General features: G+C 43.8%; 1 protein-coding gene across 1 annotated transcript in view; it reads right to left on the bottom strand.

Annotated features, from left to right (window-relative positions):
• Positions 1-17,320, bottom strand: part of LOC146177041 (monocarboxylate transporter 12-like) — a 28,967-nt gene extending 11,647 nt beyond the window's left edge. Inside the window, exons 1-3 of the mRNA XM_084581080.1 lie at positions 17,102-17,320; positions 16,146-16,255; positions 1,524-1,764 (exon numbers count right to left, since the gene is read on the bottom strand). Coding sequence (XP_084437206.1) covers positions 1,524-1,746 — 223 coding nt within the window. The 5' untranslated portion in view covers positions 1,747-1,764; positions 16,146-16,255; positions 17,102-17,320. The remainder of the gene's footprint in view (positions 1-1,523; positions 1,765-16,145; positions 16,256-17,101) is intronic.
• Between the last annotated feature and the right edge of the window lie 1,498 nt (positions 17,321-18,818).

Below are 18,818 nucleotides of genomic sequence, written 5' to 3'. Positions count from 1 at the left end.
TTCTGCACTATCACCTTGTAATCATGCTCTTAAAGTTAATAAATGAATCTGTCCATTAGGTTGGGTCGGTGATTTGTTGGTGGTTTGGTTTATGGGGTTTAGCGTCTAAAAGCGACTCAGGCTATGAGAGACGCCGAGGGGAGGGCTCCGGAAAATTTGACCACTCTGGGTTATTTAACGTGCTCTGAAATGAAATCGCATAGCATACAGGTGCCTTGCTTTTGGCCTCCATCGAAAAGCGGCTACCGCTGCCGGGATTCGATCCTGCATCTTTAGGAACAGTAGTCGAGAGCTCCCTAACAAGTGCCCCACCGCGCGGGGCGACGCTTTCCATCTAGTTTGTTATTCCTATACTGGTTTAGATCTAAACGCCTACCAGCTTTGCAGCAAATAAAAATATTCTACTCCCAGAAGATCGTACTAATTATGTAAAAAATGACGTCATCTTTTGCAGCCATTTCATCCATGGAACTCAGTGTCTTTAACACTGAAAGCGTCAATGTCCTTGCCCGTATTTAAGAATAACTTGAAGATGTGTTCTTTGGAATGCTGATTTATTGTACTTTTCTAGGTCTGTTACATGCGCTGCTGCTACGATAGCCTTTTTTGTGCACTAGCACTGATTTGCCATGTTTTGCATTTTATAACCATTCGCTAACTATAATATTATTGTTCTTTAGTTTTACAGATCTATCGGGGTTCCCGGAGCAGTCTTGTGCCTATGAAACCCCCGTCTGTATCTTTATGCACTCTGTAACTATACGCTCGAACTAATTCACTTTTATGTTCGTTAAAAAACAAAAATGAGACCAAGCCGCGGTTTTTTAGTGGCTGAGCCACTCAAGTTCTGTCTGAAGATTGGGTTCTGCAGGCGAAACCCATGAAACACAAACCTATGAAACCCCTGAGATACATTCAAGTGAAACCCATGACGCCCGTGCAGTGTGCGATGTCAGCTCACGTTGCAGTCCCATATGTAGTCTAAATTACTTCGGAGCATATTCGGTTGTAGAAAGGTCTACATTCCGCAGCATTACGGTATGTTGAACCCCAGGTACTAACCATTAATGGAACGAGAAGCCGTTCGACAATATCTGAAAATCAAGCATTTCGGCCTCGTTCATTCGGCGGCTTTTCTTATTGAGCTGTAAAATTAGTTTTTCATGTAGCGCAGGTAACAGGTAATATGCGTGCATAACAAGTATCTGCGAGTTCTATGTCGTGACGAATACACAGCGCGAAATTGATGAAGTTGAGGTTTGGTTGGGCTTGGTTTGTGGGGTTTAACGTCCCAAAGCAACTCAGGCTATGAGAGACGCCGTAGTGGAGAACTCAGAAAATTTCGACCCCCCCAACTGGGGTTCCAGAAATAACACTTGGCGGCTACGCGTACTAGCGCACCTCGTCAATTGGAAGCAGTCCTTTCAACCCGTCATAGAGCAGGTAAGAAGTGATTAAAAATCCTAGCTGGTGCCTTCTTGGTAGCATTGGCCTCACAGAACGCATCACACATTCTCCCCTACCTGCCAAAGATGTGGCGGTTCCAAGAAACACCAGAGGCCACGCTGCCAGGCCCCTGCTGACTCCGTAGTCATGGACGAAGCCGTAGAAAAAGACGCCCATGGCCTGCTGCGAAATCGTCGACGTGAACATCACCCAGCTCAAGAAGCCTGCTGTCACCCAGCTCCAGCGGGAGTCTACGCCGAACTGACGGTCGTCCTTGAGACGAGTCACAGAAAGCGCCATCTTCCCACCTGTGAGGTCCTGGGGAAGTTCATAAAGAACACCTCCTGTCAGTGCAGGCTAGAGGCACCCCATTGGCGCCCTTCTGAAGATACATATACCAGTGTATACATCATCACCATCATCAGCCTGACTATACATAAAGAACACCTCCTGTCAGTGCAGGCTAGAGGCACCCCATTGGCGCCCTTCTGAAGATACATATACCAGTGTATACATCATCACCATCATCAGCCTGACTATGCCCACCGCAGGGCGAAGGCCTAGCTCTCGCTCATATTTATCCAATTAACCCGGTTTGTGCTAGCTGCATCCACTTGACCCCTGCGAAAGTCTTAACCTCATCCGCCCACCTAACTTTCTGCCGCCTCTGCTACACTTTCCTTCTTTTGGAATCCAGTTTGTTACCCTAAGCGCCCACCGGTTATCCTCTCTTCGCAATACATGTCCTGCCCATGCATGCCCATTTCTTCTTCTTAATTTCCACTGGAATGTCGGTAACTCGAGTTATCTCTCTGACCCACTCTGCACGCTTCCTATCTCTTAATGTTACACCTACCATCTTTCGTCCTCTGGGTTGTCCTCAACTTAAGTAGAACCCTCTTGGTTAGCCTCCACGTTTCAGCCCCATAGGTGCGTACAGGTAAGATGCAACTGTTGTATGCTTGTATGCCCAGATGAAGACAAGTCCACTTGTCTAAACGTTGGCTCATCTGCGAACTGAGGCGTACCCCATTTACCCTTGTTCAGTTTTTTTTTTTCATACCGTGCAAACAATCTTCTTCCTTTCGTTCTACCTGGATACTTTCCCCTTGAGTGATACCGGTAAGCTGCTAGTCATATTCTGCGAGTGCTTGCCAAATGCGCTCCATTCCAATCTTATTCTTCTTGTTATTTCCTTTTCATGGTCCCGATCAGCGGTTAGTACCTGTCAGAAGTAGACATATTCGCCTACTACTTCCAGTACTTCGCTACCAAATGTAAACTGTTATCCCTTCCTGAGGCTGTTGAGCAGTACCTTAGTGTTCTGAGTATTGATTTTCAAGCCTACCTTTCTGCTTTTCCTGTCTAGGTCATCAATCATTATTTGCAGTTAATTCCCCGAGTTGCTAGCAAGGCAATGTCATCAGCAAATCGCAAATTACCGAGGTATTCTCCATCTACCCTTATCCTTAACTGCTCCCATTCCAAGTCTCTGAATATTTCCTCTAAGCAAGCAGTGAATAAGTAAGCTGTGAATAGTACTGGGGAGATTGTGTCTCCTTGCCTAACACCTTTCATTATGGGAATTTCTTTATGCAAACCAATGGTTGGTGTGCAGCCACTATATATATCCTCCAGCACTTTCACGTACGGCTCGTCTACCCCCTGATTTCCCAATGTCTGCATCACTGCCGCGGATTCTACTGAGTCAAATGCTTTCTCGTAATAAATGAATGCTAGTATGTATAAAGTCTGATTATATTCCGATCATTTTTCTATCACCTGTTTGATGGTATGGATATGATCTATAGTAGAGTACCGTTTCCGAAAACCTGCTTTCTACTGATCCGAAGTCAATACATAGTATATACTTAAGATAAAGCTTCGCGTACTTACAAAAAATGAATGTGCGTAACCCGTTCCGATGCCTTTCACGCAAGCTGTCATTACTCGTACACAAGCAGCATAACAATGTCCATTGTATTTATATTATGTAATATGGCATAGGCGTACAAGTCTTTGAAGGCAGCCTCTCCCCCTATTCATACCAAATGTATAAATAACCCGCATTGATTAGACGGTGATTAGAAAAAAAAATATGGCTGAGATGACCGAGAAGAAGCTCCATCTGCACCACATCTCTTTTCTACCAAATGAGCATCACTCCAGTCGAGAGATGAAAATGAATCTCTTTTATAATGCCGACTCGTTAGAATCGACAAAACATTGTTTTTTGCAACAGACCTACTGTGAGAAACAGCCTCCTTATCCTATGTTCATATGTGCGTCAAGGGCCACAAGAAAGGGGGATCGACGCGGCCACAAGAAAGCAGTTTTCATATGCATGGTACTCTGAACGCTACTGAACATGCTAGGTTTGCCAGGAACGTTCTATTGATTCGAAAAAAATTGTTTTAGGAGCAGTATGAATATGAATGATACTACAAAGCACAAGTTCGGTGTTTTGGCTAGGATCTTTTTTTTTTCATCATTATATCATTTGCTAAAGATTTGCCCTCATTCCAACCGTTTCCTTTCGATGTATTTATGTCTTTGCGTTGTATCATCTCAACACGGCCCGCCAACTTATCTAAAGTACTGCTCTGCCCTCTAAATGTCATATCGACATTGTAAGTTGTATTTAGTAATTGTACGAGTAATAAACTATTAATTTTACATGAATTAGCAAAACGTTACTACGATTGCTTCAGTGAAGTAATAAGTTAGTAATCTTTTAATAACTCAATCAGTAATACTTAGAGATATTCAGGTTAAAAATACATATAAATAAGGTAAGTCAGCAGCAACTGTTCCTGGAAACAAACACTGCATTTTCTGAGGCACCCCTTCAACATAAATTGCTGGAGAAGCATACGTTTTAAGTACACAACGTCGACTTTGCAAACATATACTGAAGGTTTTAATGAAGCATTGTCTATACTGCCTTTACGTTGCCCTTATACTTACGTGCGCCTGAACACATAGGCATATTTTACAGAACACGTTAGACACCTTCAAGTCAACAGGAGCTCTGCGGAAGTCACGGGACATTCTGGATAGCATTCTCTTACGAGAAACAATGTGACTACGAGCTTTATTGCTCCTGTTGAAGTTTTTAAAGAAAGGAGTACAAGGCAGCAGAAAAAATGTCATGAAAGCGGAGTTTTCTATTGTCAGAAGGCGACAGTGTACTAATGCATTAAACTGCGTATTGCTTGTGCTGAGGAAATAATACTGTTTGTAACTGTTTCATAAAATAATGGTGGAATAAAGAGCAAAATGAAAGTGGTTTTGAGGAGAATGGCACCAAATGTGCTCGTTGCTACCTTCCTGACCTTGTGTTTTGTGTTCCAACTCACGATTCCAAAGTCACAAAGTAATTTGTCAGCAGCCTTTAGTAAAGTTCACGAAGAAAGCACCCGGAAGGTTTCCACTAAAACACTTTCTGCCATTAAAGTGGTATCATCCGCATATCTAAGGTTCCAGCAATCTTCACTCCAGCTGAGGGTTCCTCCCCCCAAAAGATAAGGCCAAGGTAAAAGCGCTACCAGAGGAAAAAAAGACAAATGTCCCCAATTTGCCCTAGGAATGAAATCATCCGGACGTCGCCTCGTAAAAATCGCACTTTCAATTCGCTCCTGAATTTGACAACAGATATAACTATTACTTGGGACCTTGGTCCTCGGCCTGCCTGACTTGCTTACTGGGACCGGAAAAGGCATAACGAAAAATCATGCTTAAAGAATCCGCTACAGCCTGCCGAATGGCTACTTCTATCCAGTGGGAGGTTCTCATCTCTCCAGCAGGAGAATATCTTCCATCAAGACTGGTTTGATCGACTAGGTAACATTAGTCATTAAGAAAGGTACGATCAGCTTGGAGCACTGACAGTCATGCGGAGCTGCTCATACCGGAAGCCTTTACGGAAACACCATCACGGACCTTCCGGCTGACGAGGCCTTACAATGCAGCGACGATGATGTAATTGTCATCTCACTTCTTGTCGTGACTGAGATACTGTACTTGAGTGGTCGTTGACCATAGCCGCTTTGAAGTACTGCTTCCAGCGTGCAGCCCACCGAAGCCGGTGGTCAGCGTAATTTGGCCCCCAAACAAAGCAAAATCGAGGCTGCTGTCGACGATACTATTGTTGGAGCTCCAGATAACACCTCGATCATGAACGCCCACACCTTGGCCACTTCTAAGCCGAACGGTCTAAGTGCGCTCAAGCATACATTGCACCATGTAATGGAAAAGAGCACTCTACGCCTAATGACCCGAGATCACGACCTAGGAAGAAATGCAGCTCGTGAGACAGAACATGTCGGGAAACATACATATATTTATTTAGTTATTTATTTAGGAGCTCGATATTATCTCATTTAATTTTTCTAATGTGTATTCTGTATTTGTATCATTCACCATGATTTTCTCCAATATATTTTTCTATGTTTCTGCGCGTTTTTTAAATGTGTATCGTGTATCAAGCTGGCAGCTAGTTTTTGTGTGTTGCACCACTCCTGCATGGACCGAAATGGCTTGCAGTATTTTTAAATAAATAAATAAATAAATAAATAAATAAATAAATAAATAAATAAATAAATAAATAAATAAATAAATAAATAAATAAAAATTAGGCTCAAGCTGAAACCATAAAATACTACGCAAGGTAAGACACATTTTGGTGTCATCGATCGGGACGCAAACACTCCGACACTGACGCCTTGTCGCGCTCGCTTCTGCCTTCTCCTGCACCCTCGGACTCGATATCCGAACCCTCCATTGCAGCCCTTACTTCCGACGATCTTCCTTTTGAACAACGCCGGGATTCCTGGATATCTTCACTCCTAGACGTCCTCACCGCGTCCTCAACGTCTTCATTCCCGCGAGCCCCTCGTCGCCCAGCTTCCCATTTTATGATCCGGGGCAGTCTGCTGTATCGCAAAAGCTATCGCCCGGATGGTCGCAAATGGCTCTTGGTCATTTCTCGCCATCTTCGCACAGAAATTTGTGCTCATCACCATGCCGACCCGCAAAGCGCACATGCTGGCTTTTTGAAGACATACGAGCATCTCCTTCCAGCGGTACTACTGGCGGGGGATGTACAACTTTGTCCGCCGCTATATTCGCTCCTGTACTGCTTGTCAGCAGCGGAAGTCTACTCCGCGCCCCTCCGCCGGCCATTTACAGCCATTGCCTTGTCCAGCGCGACCCTTCGATCGTGTCGCCATCGACCTTTATGGCCGCCTTCCATCTTCGACATCAGGCAACCGCTGGATAATAGTCGCCGTGGATCACCTCACTCGCTACGCGGAGACTGCAGCCCTGCCTACGGCTAGTGCTCGTGGCATCGCCTCCTTTATCCTACACCACGTTTTTCTACGTCACGGGGCTCTTCGTGGACGTCTCAGTGACCGCGGCCGCATCTTCCTATCACAAGTGATCCACGAGGTGTTGGAAGCTTGCAAAATAATACATCGAATCACCATAGCTTACCATCCTCAAACCAATAGCTTCACAGAAAGGTTTAACCGATCTCTTAGTGACATGCTCGCCATGTAGGTTTCTTCTGACGCGTCTAATTGGGATCAGGTGCTTCCGCGCGTCACCTATGCTTATAACACAGCGTCTCAGGCAACGACTGGATTTTCTCCATTCTTTTTTCTATCCGGTCGTGAGCATTCCTGTCTACTGGACACCATACTTCAATACCACCCCGACAATTCAGAGTACACTTCTCTTTCTGCTGTTGTCGGTAATGCTGAGCAGTGCCGTCAGCTGGCTCGTTCATTCACGTTGGACATTCAAGATCTTCGCTGACATGAGAGCGATTACGGCAAGCCCGCTTCTGACTTTCCTATCAACACCCTCGTTTTGGTCTTTGTTCCGGCTGATTCCAAATTGTCTGTAAAGTATAATGACCCTTATCGTGTATTAGAGCGTACAACTCCAGTTAACTACGGTGTGGAGCCGGCAACGCCTTCTTCGGACCACCGTCGCCGCGGTCGAGAAGTTGTTCATGTCAGTCGACTTAAACCATACTACGATCCCCTTGTCGTCCCCTCGCCTTAAGTCGCCAGGATGGCTCCCTTTTTCCGGCGGCGCAATTGTAAGGAAGACGATGATTCAGCGCCCAGGCAAACGACGATGTAGACGGGTGGATTCCTGGCCGATCAGCTGGCGCGCGCACTCAAGCTCGGACTGACTTGTTCGGACGAGAGGGTGCCTTATTCTACGATCGTCGTGTGTCACTGGTCGTCGTCTCCAGTCGTCCGAATAACCCTCAATACACCCCTCTTCATTACATATATATACACCCACACGCCCAAACATTTTCACTTCTGCAGTAAACGCAATTCGGTTATCATAGGCCAGGCACTATGCGAGGCGAAAGATTCATGTTTCAGTAGGTTTTATTTGGGGGCGGCCACACTGGAACGTTTTTCCTACTTCTAAAATCTGGGTTTTCTATTCCGGGGTAGTTTTAATTCGTATACATTTACACCTAGGGCATTTTTTCGGGGGCTGTTTCTACTAGAACCTGCCATTTATCATAAAAATGTTGGGGTATAAACACTTTACAGCGGCAGTTCGGTCTGCGAAAATCAGATGGCGCCACTAGAACCGCCGCCATATCCACCCATTTATAGTCTCTTGGCAGCGAACCTTTGCTGCTCTGCTTGTGTCTTGTGTCAAGGGCGTTTTAAACATATAGTTGCTAATGCCAGCGTCGGGCGATCTCGTTGTCCTTTTCTAGCGCTGCGACCACCACCAAATGGTGGGTCGCGTCGCCTCCCTAGGCACCATGGGGCGTGGAATGAAGAGAAAAAAAGAGGTGATAACCTAAATAAATGCAATGCCTTCAACCTCTCATTCTCTTATCGCCGTTTAAAAAAAATGCGCAAGAGCACTACGTTACAGAAATCTAGCGTACAGTGCCGTAGCGAACCCAAAATCGAGGGGCCCTATCATTCAGGTTCTCCGAACGCCTCCATGAAGCCCCAAGAAACACGGCAAAGACTTTAATTAATCGTGTGATTGACTCGTGATTAAACCTAGGCATGTATTTTCCTGTCGACTCAAGTATGTAGCGTTTGAGTTTACATGTGATCATTGGTGAGTTTCTTTGTGCTACGTCGTTTTCTCATCATTGGTAAGGCAGCAGGGTTATCATGTTCCTCATTACCACTAACCAGAACAGCTGCCTTTAATCTTAAAGCAATGCATGATTAAGCTGCGGAAAACGGTAATGTGGTCGGATTGGCAAAAATGTGGACGAAGCAACTCATATGTGGTGATTTTCGTGGCTCACACTAGTTTTTAAAGAGTAGTTTTCTGTATTTATGTATTAACAATAGGGCCAGTAAGAGAATATAAAAATGTTCAATCTTTTCCGGTGAGTAATTTCCTCGCTCGTAGGATCTTAAAAAAAAGGCAATCGCTAAACAGAACAGCAACACAGACATACTATGCCTTTGTCGCAGCAGCATTGTCCAACTGTTTCAAACTCCTTGCTCTTCCTAATGCTCTGAAAGCTATATAATGTAAAGTTATATGTGGTGGAGATTGTCAATTGTTTTTTCAAAAGGGTGGAATGTATGTTCTTGACTCGGTTGGCGGTATGTGGAAGGGGTGCTCGCACTTCCGTTTCGTAATGCTAGTAAGAAGGAGGTGAGTAAGTTAGCAGCTTAAGCAAGCCTTTGATGCCATTAATTGGAGGCTTTTGTACCGCACCCGTAAGCTCTAAGAGCGATAATCCTTGCAGACTAGGTGATGCATGAATATTCCGGAAGGGGAAGCGGAGGAAGACAGGGACAACAGAGAGAATGAAGACAGCAGGACCGAGCGCTATAAACGAAAGTTTTATTAAGCCTGCAACGGGGTTTCTAGTAGCGTAGAGGACCCGAGAGAGACCTCACCACAGCGATAGTCCTAGTGTTTCGTATTCATAACTCCAATCTCGCGCCGTGCGCTCGCGGTGCGCCTGCTGCCGGAACTCATCGTCCTTTTTTACAATTATCCTCGGCGATAAGACGAGTCATTCTGCGGCTCACGGCGATAACAACATGGGCCATAGTACGGCTGGAGGCGACACACATGGACAATTTGTCGGTTACGTGGGCGGAGGTCAACGGGTGGCGTCACGGGTTCCACGATGTCGTTGACTGACGAAGTGCACTCGTGGATTCGGTAGGGTCAATGATATTTTGGCGGAAGTTTAGAGAGACCAGCGGTCATAGATGGAACGCGGAGACATACGAGAAAAACGGGTCGGAAGATGTCAGGAGGGTGGGTAGAGTAGAAGCGAGCTTTTCGGCGTCCCTGCTCTCCTGCGTCAAACACCGAGCAAACTGACGGCATTCCTCAGCGTGATTGCAAGCTTCAGAGAGTGTGTTTCTTTCGGATGCCTCATGCTGATAAGAGAGGATCGCTTCTGGTAGAGAGGAAGGTTCGCGTCCGTAGAGTAGCAAAAATGGTCAGAACACAGGATTGCCGCCCTCGTATTCCTTAATTTGATTAATCATATTGTGGCATCTCATACTTTCCACATATTTTTCATGCAACCAAAGTGCGACTTAACGCGAAAACGTTACTTCGCTATGTTCACAGATTTCTGTCCGCACACTGTGTCTGTAAGCCGCGTCTGAAAAATCGTGTCCGCAGTAGTTGCGAGTAATTCAGAAGTGGTAGAGGTTAATGAGTGGTGCCAATCGATAGAAGCTGACGTAATGTTGCTGCAGAAAGATAATAAAGCCAATAAAGTATTTAGGTAATTAATAAAGGCCGAACATGTAAAAGTTGTCCGCACCATGCTGTGAGTGATTGAGAAGGTGTAGAGGTTAATGAGTGATGTCCATAGATAGAGGGTGATTTAATGTTGTGTCTGAAAAAATAATTAGGTCTATAAACTTATCAGGTAATTAATTAAGGGCAAAACAGGGAAAATTGTCCGCAGCATTTCTGAGTAATTGAAAAGTCGCAGAGGGGAATGAGTGGTGTCAATCGATAGAGAATGACATAATGTGTGCGAAAAAATAGGCCAATAAGTTATTTAAGTTATTAGAGACAAATGAGAAAGTAAAGGCGAAAATGGCCTCGTTAGCGAATGGCTTGTCACCACATTTATATGTATCAAATACTAAAATAGTTAATTAAATCAGTCAATTAAGGTAACGTCAAGGATGTGACGTCACGCAACCGGAAGTCGAGCCAAAAAAAGGGCATAGGAAGGGATTTGCGGGCTATTTGAAAGTACCAAAGACTAAAATGAATAAACAAGGAGTGAATTAATGTGACGCAGAGGATGCGAAATCCCGCAACCGGAAGTAGAGTCGGAAAAGGACATAGGAAATGATTGGCGCGCAATTTGAAAGTACTAAATACTAAAATGAATAAACAAGAAGTGATTAATTAATGTGACTTAAAGGACGGGAAGTCTCGCAACAGGAAGTAGAGCCGAAAAAGGACGTAGGAACGGATTGGCGCGCGATTTGAAAGTACCAAGGACTAAAATGAATAGGCAAGAAGTGAATTAATGTGACGTGGATGTGACGTCACGCCACCGGAAGTAGAGCCGAAAAAAGGCGTATGAAGGGATTTGCGCGCAATTTGAAAGTACCGAGGACTATAATGGGTAAACAAGAAATGATATTATGTGACGTCAAGGATGTGACGCTACGCAACCGGAAGTAGAGCTGAAAAAGGTCATAGGAAGAGATTGGTGGACTATTTGAAAGTGCCAAGGACTAAAATGAATGAAAAAGAAGTGAATAATGCGACGTAGATGATGTGACGTCACGCAACCGGAAGTAGAGCCGAAAAAGGGAATATGAAGGAATTGGGGCGCAATTTGAAAGTACCAAATACTAAAATGGGCGAACAAGAAGTTAATTAAGCAACTAGAAGCAACCACAAGAAACCAACAGCAGCATCCCTGCTTTCGCGTAACTTCAATGCAGATTCTGCAGTGTGCTTTAATATTTCCATACCGCTGGCTGGCGGCACGAGGTACATACACCAAACTGGAAGACGCCATAACGAGTGACTGAGGAAGAATACCACAGATGTTGAAAATATGAGAGGTGGCAATATGATCGATCAAATGCGAGAATGCGAGGGCTGCTGTCCTGCGCTTGAAAGCACCGCAGTTGTGAGCAGAGCTAATTTCGAACTTGTGAATAGTACCAGGTCAATACAGAAAAAAAAAAAAAAAAAGATTGGTTGGTTTCTGCCTTAGCACTCCTTCCATTTCACTGACAAAAAAATCAATTTTCTCACAAATCAGTATCACTGGAAAGGGCAGTTTCGCCTAATGCAAAAGTGGTAACCAGGCGTTATGATAGGCATTCTGTTGCATTTCCTTTTGTTGTTGGGAAAAACCGCTGTATTAGGCAAGTGGTGCTCGCAAATCAAGCTCCGTCAGTAGCGTTGTGTCATTTTTCATTCATACGATTGTCCCTGTCTTTCTGCTCTAACCTCCCGGAAAACTTGAAGAGCGCCTTGTCGCAAGGCGCGTGCGCGCCATCAGCCACCAGAAGTAGAGGCGCTCAAAAGCGACGGTACCATGTGGTCAAATATGACAGCGCCATGCTGCTGCGCTTTGACGCGTCTATAGGATCTCCGTTACAGGGAATAAGGTGAACAAGTTCGTTTGGAAATCGCTGATTTAATAGTCTTGGTTGTGTGTTTCGGCATCTACACGCGCATTATTTCTTCATCCATTGAGGCTTGCTCAAGGTATCCACCGCCGAACTGCTTGTTTTCGGACGTTAACCTTTTTCTGCGGCAGATCTCGGATTGAAAACAACTTGGAGTAGCTAGGCTGCAACGTTCAAGAAACTACACTTATGTTTTTAGAGTGAAGCGTCTCGCGGACACTTTGTATCACTCAGTTGGGCACCATACTTTTGGACGGACCTAGAAACGATTCTTTCACGGTTAACTGGAATTTTTTTTTAGCTGTCAATGTGGTTGCAAATGAAATCGAAGGTGTTCATATGTCGGATGATAGCCTACACTATCCCGCCACACCTTTAAAGGTGGAGCACAAGTGCTCCCATATCTTTTATTTTTTGCTTTTTTTTTTCTGAACGTATGCATTACTGTCAATTCTGTCGTTAAGCGTGGTATTTTATTTACCAGCATGAGACCTGTTTACACCTAACAACTGCTTGAAAAAAGAGTGCATTGAAGGAAGCCGTTTTGTACATGACCGAGATATGACACTAATGTTGCTCAACTTTAGATAGTAGGTAATGTGCTCACACGTGTCAGATAGTAACAATATAAACAAAAACCACTTATAAATCGCATCCACATTCTGCGACTTGACTTTACCTTGACATAAAAGCGACCCAATTCCAAATGACCACCAAGGACAGGTGATTCAGGCCAGTCTCTCCCCGCCAGCCCATATTCGTAGGTCAGGTACTCGAGACACTTATCTCCGAAACTCGTTGCCCATGCATGCACTAGATTTTATGAGTGCTACGAGAGCTAAAACAGATAAGACGGAAATAGATAATCTGAACCTTCACCTCTTGACCGCGCTGGGATGTCTTTCCGGGAAACTAACAAGAAAAATAACGCATTTCACAAGGGAGCGCAGTCTCTGCCTGTTGACCTTGTGGCTCGAGTAGCCTTGTTGCTTGGCGCGCTGCCCCCCAACACAAACGCACAAGCTAAACAAATTGTTTTTGCTGTAGGGCTCACAACATGGCACCTTGTGTTGTTTACAATATCGCGGTGCTCTATCTGGGAAAGCTTCGCCGAATAAGATTTTTTTTAGGAAGTGCCTAATTATGCAGCGCTTTCTCTCGGAAGCAAGAATAAGCTCTAATAGAAGCATGCATACGTATACAGCACTGGGGATGCAAGATGCAAGTGTGCCATTCATTGGCTCTACGACCGCTTTAAAATCCTCAGGTACCACCTGTTCTTTTTCTTTTCCACCTGGCAAACGGCAAGTGGTATCATATTTGTGTTTCAACATGGGAGATGTTAAAAGAAACATGAACACAGGGGCATTGAAAATCAGCCAGTATTCAGCGAGATGGAGCACAGATACACTCGGCGACAGAATCAGAAGCGCCGCTAAATAGAATGCATATTACTGTTGGAATATATATATATATATATATATATATATATATATATATATATATATATATATATATATATATATATATATATATAGCTAAAACTCAGCGAGGCCAGGAGAAATTCATGCAGAAAAATTACTGTTTAGGTTAGGCTAGGTCAGGTTAGGTTATATATATACGTACACACAAGCACACAAACACACACACGCACATATATATATATATATGCAGGGGAAATGAAGGTGCTGGTTATAATATATGATGAGAAGAAGCCAACAGTCGGCGAGGCCAAGGAAAGCATTGGGGATTGTACTTTGTATTTTTTTTTATTTTTACTTCGATAATCACACAAATTACTGATGTAATCTGTTCAGGGGAAAGTTAATTAAACGCTAAGTAGAAGAAAAACAACCTGCCGATGGTGGGAACCGAACCCACGACCTTCGAATATCGCGTTCGGTGCTCTTCCAACTGAGTGTTCGTATACAGACAACATTAATACCCAAGAACGTAGCAGGGGGGACAGCGGCCGATGTAGCTCAGTTTATTTAGCTTCTCTCTGAACAGATGACATTAGTAATTTATGTGATTATCGAAGTAAAAATAAAAAAAGACAAAAAGACAAAGTACAATCCGCAATGCTTTCCTTGGCCTCGCTGACTGTTGGTTTCTTTTCTTCATGTATATATATATATATATATATATATGTAGGGAGGGGGTTGAAGCTCGAATGGGTGCGATGGGGCATAAACGTAAAGGAGATGGCGCACGGTTGAAACACAGTAAACCTTAATCCGACGTTTCGGCCGGGGTCCATCCTTTGTCAAGGAATGTCATGTTTTGGAATGGAATGGAAGGAGTGAAATGTTTTTTCCGTGCGTCACCTCCTTGCTTATATATATATATATATATATATATATATATATATATATATATATATGTACCTAGCGAAACGTCAGCGAGGCCAAGAAAAATTCGTACAGAAAACTTACAGTTGTAATTATTTTAAGGAGCAAAGGCAATTTTAAAAGTGCAAAGTAGAAGGAAAAACAACACACCGACGGTGAGAACTTAACCCACGACCTCTGAATATTGCGCCCGTTGCTTTTACCAACTGCCCTAAATCGACGGCTGTCCAACCTTCTACTTTCTTGGGTTTTAATATTGCGTGTTACCGAACCTTGAGATAGGTTATCCAGATGCACATGAACAGCTTCGCTTCACACATCTACAATCACCGTGAATCTAATCGTTTCTTTTTTCTCTAAGCAGCATGAATTCAGGGAACGCTTTTCCTGCGGGTCGCAGTTATTTGAGTTCACTACTGACCTGCATTACAACAAGAACAGCGACTTGCAAGCAAATTTCATCTTTATTCTTTTGTTTTGCTAAATAATTTGTTCCTGCAGTACACTGCCGACTGAGATCCAAGCTTTCCGCGCTCAAATTGGATTCTTTAACTTTTTCATGGATCTGTAAATATCTTTCAATTCGCCAAATGTTCACCGTTGTTGGTAATTATTCCTCCCCGCTGTACGATGCGACATCAGGCGTGCTGCAAGGAATCGTCCTTACCCCATTTTTCTTCCTAATTTACATTAATGATATGCCAATAAACATCTCCCCTTGGACACGCATGTTTGCTGATGAGTATTTTAATTACAAAACCATAAAAAATGCTTCTGAACACGTTTCACTACATTGTGATCTTGATCGGTTTTTTCATGGATACAATATGTGACAAATGATCGTAAGCCTTTAAATGCAGCATCGTTCCTTTCGCAAGCAGTTTAACAGATGAGAACTTTGCTTACAACACAGACACTACCATATTGGGTGTCTCTACACAGCAGAAATACTTATGCGTTGACCTTACACAAAATCATTCTTGATCTGAACATATAATTGCTATTAATCAAATGCATCCAGGTCGTTAGGTTTGCTCCAAAGCAATCTCCAAAACACTTTCCCTCATGTGCACCAACAAGCCTGTATAACACTTAAATCAACAATATTTAATGCCCGAGAAAGTGTATTTTTAACTATTTCCAAGTAGCCATGCTTATCCTTAACCTGCACACTGAATATCTGAGAATTTTCTAAGATCTAAGAAAGTTTAAAATGGCCCAAACTGCTACCCTTCAAATTTTTTTGCGCAATCCCAATTATGCATAATCTTTTACGTGCATCCAATTTTTCTTGCTTTCGAAGTGTCGCCTTAGTGATGTTAAAGCTCAATTTAGAATTCGCACCGGGTGTTTTGTAGCAAGGTTCCCGAAGGCGCCAAAACTGGCATTTGTACATATAAGCAAAACATGATTCCGCCTGTCGTTTTCTCGCTGAACGGATATGGAGCACACTGGCCAACAGAATGCAAAACTGTGTACGCGATCTACGCCATGCCGCAAGGCCACCCGCAACTGATTAATCAAGAAATTTCAGCAAAATTTAACAGCGAACGAGGCGGGCTTCATGATGAAATCGTTTGGGTCACTGATGCTTTTTAGCCGATGGCTCGAGCCGTCTGCAGGCTGAATATCGCTCAAGATGAATCCACATCTACGTGCATGCTGGCGTGCCTTTGATTTACACACCCACCTTTACGGTGTTTTGTACCCTAGTCGTGAAACTCCAAGCCTCCTAGCACGGACGGGCGGAGAGCTGTTTCGGAGACATCCTTTCGTTCAGTTCAGTTGGTATTGATGCATCTGAATGAAATGGAGGAAAGATATTTTTGTTTGCAAAGCAACAAATATAAGTGGAGCAGTTCGCTAGAAGAAATTGAGAAAGAGGGTAAAAATTACTTTTCAAAATCTACTTCCATATGTCATACCAAGGAGTGCAATCATGGCAGAGACTGTAGTTCATCATACCTGTCCTACTGAATAAGGCCTATAACGCAATACCCCACAAAGGGTATATCAGAACTATATTATAAACATTATAAAATATACTGCCCGAACGTTGCACAATGTCATAATCTGGTCATACATTTTATATTACAGTTTTACGATAACATAAGTTGTTTGCATCACAAAACCGGTACGAGAGAATTGCATCATGGAACTTATTCTTTAGGTTAAGGCAAATGTGTGCAGTGGCCTTTCCGGAATATATCTATTGCACGTCTGAGCCTCTTAAAGAATTTCTATATGCAAACGCCTTGTGCCTTTCTATGCCAATAACTAATTAAATTATTCTTTTCGCATTTATAAAGTGTAATACTTAGGCTCAGCGTTGAGCGGAAATAAAAGCGTCACCTGGTTTACCAAGAACGTTTTTAAGAAAAACAGTACGTGCCTAACTAAGCGAAGTATCAAGAGAAAAACAAATATGACGAAACTACTGCTGCAGAAAGGACATTTACGACCAACCTCAGTATATAAACACAGAAATGCTATTCTTTTGATAACATGATAAACGTAATGCCTTCAAGCATCCTCCAAGCACGTCTGATAAGAAACGTAATAAAAAGAGCTACGCAGTCAAAGTGCGTCAGGAAAACAGAAGCTGACTAGGCAATAATACAACTACACATTTAAGCACGGGCTCACCTAAACGGACAGTAGCTTCTGAGTTTTAGTGCGCTCCGAATATACAGGGATGTCTCTGAAAGTGTGCCTCTTGAACGGACGCAACAGCCGCTCCCAGAAGGTGATGGACGCTTGATGCGAAGCAAGCAGTAACACCCGAGTGTTGTGGACGCAGGAGAAATAACCTGGCTAAACAACAAATGAAAAACGCGTGGATGCGTCAGCTGGCCTATCAAGCACTCAAGATACACGTGTGCGTCCTGCTTTTGGCGGCATGGAGGAGCTTCTAGCGTTCGTACAGAGGAGTGGTGCGAAAGAGGCGGAGATAAGAACAACGCGAGCGCGAGGGTTACGGAGATATTGGAGCGAGCGGATTGATGCATACTTTTAGAGAAAGAAACTGTAGCCTACGAAGAGCAAAGTCTATGAACGTTTTTGTTTTGACTTTAAAACAATCGTCTTCCTCACTTCTCGTATTTTAGTTCAATTTCCTCTAGAAGGCTGAATGAGAATTGCATATCTCCATCTGTCGGTTCGCCCTACTGCTAAAGCATCTTCTTGGTAGAAAGCTAGTACACAGACATGAAGCCATGCAAGAAAGTTATTGGGCAGGTATTACCTATCTAGCGAATTCACCAAATTTGATAGCAGATCTTGAAATGTTTATCAGTGCCAGATGGAGGACATAGCACTGTACATTTAAAGTGCAGTATGACGAGATCCTCTGCAGGGGCATTCAAGTGGCGCTTTGTGTGATGTTCATACCGGCGGAGCCTCCACGCAGCATCTTTGGAGTTTCATACTCCCTTCATTGACGTATTAATGTGTCAATGAAGGTCTTTGCTTGTGGCAGATAAGATAATAACGATGTGTATTCCGAATATTTTTGCAACACCTCAAGGCCCTGCCCCGACCTGTTATTTCGCACACCGTATGGCAATATATGGAAAGACGATAGCCTCGCCGTGGTGGTGGTGTAGCTACGGCGTTCGACAGCTATGCCCAAGGATGCGGGACCGAATTCCGGCCGCTTTTTGACGGCGGCGATAAGCAAGGCACCCGTCTGCTGTACAACTTTAGGGCAGTTTAAATAATCCGGGTTGGTCAGAAGGAGGAGGAAGATGAGGAGGAAAGGCAGGGAGGTTAACCCGTAAAAGAAACCGGTTTGCTACCCTGCACTGGGCGAAAGGGGTGAGTGAATATAAAAGGTGTGAGAGAGGGATGGGTGAAGTTAGTACAGTCACATACATACATGTCACATCACATCACGTCATAGTCATATCACGTAACATAAAAGCAAAATAATAGTCTTTCGATGAAGCCTGTGCTTTTCATAAAGTGGAGCAGTGCCTGGGAGGCCTTCACCGCAAACGATCGCCGTGGCCAGGAATCTTAATTTCATTCAATGGGCGTCCATCTAGATCCTCCAGCGCACGGCATAGTCACTGTCTTTCCTCACTGTAAATGGGGCACCCACAAAGAATATGGCCTATAGACTCGTCGCACCCACAATTTGTAGATGATGGTCAAACTTCGGAGTCTTCGGAGTATCTCATAGCCACAGCCGCGTTGTGACGTTAAAGCCCATAAACTAAACTAAGCTAACTGAAGAATATGATATGTGCAGTACATAAATTGTCCAATAAGTGTCACCAGCTGCCAGTTAGGTCTGTGAGGCTTAACACACCAAAGTGACGCCATCTTTGTGGGACACTGTAATGAAGGGCTCCGGATATTT

This window comes from Amblyomma maculatum, chromosome 10, assembly GCF_055883805.1.
Source record: "Amblyomma maculatum isolate TAMU_Amacu chromosome 10, ASM5588380v1, whole genome shotgun sequence".
Lineage (NCBI taxonomy): Eukaryota > Metazoa > Arthropoda > Arachnida > Ixodida > Ixodidae > Amblyomma > Amblyomma maculatum.
The sequence above is the reverse complement of the archived record's forward strand: the minus strand, read 5'-3'. Positions and strand labels throughout refer to the sequence as shown.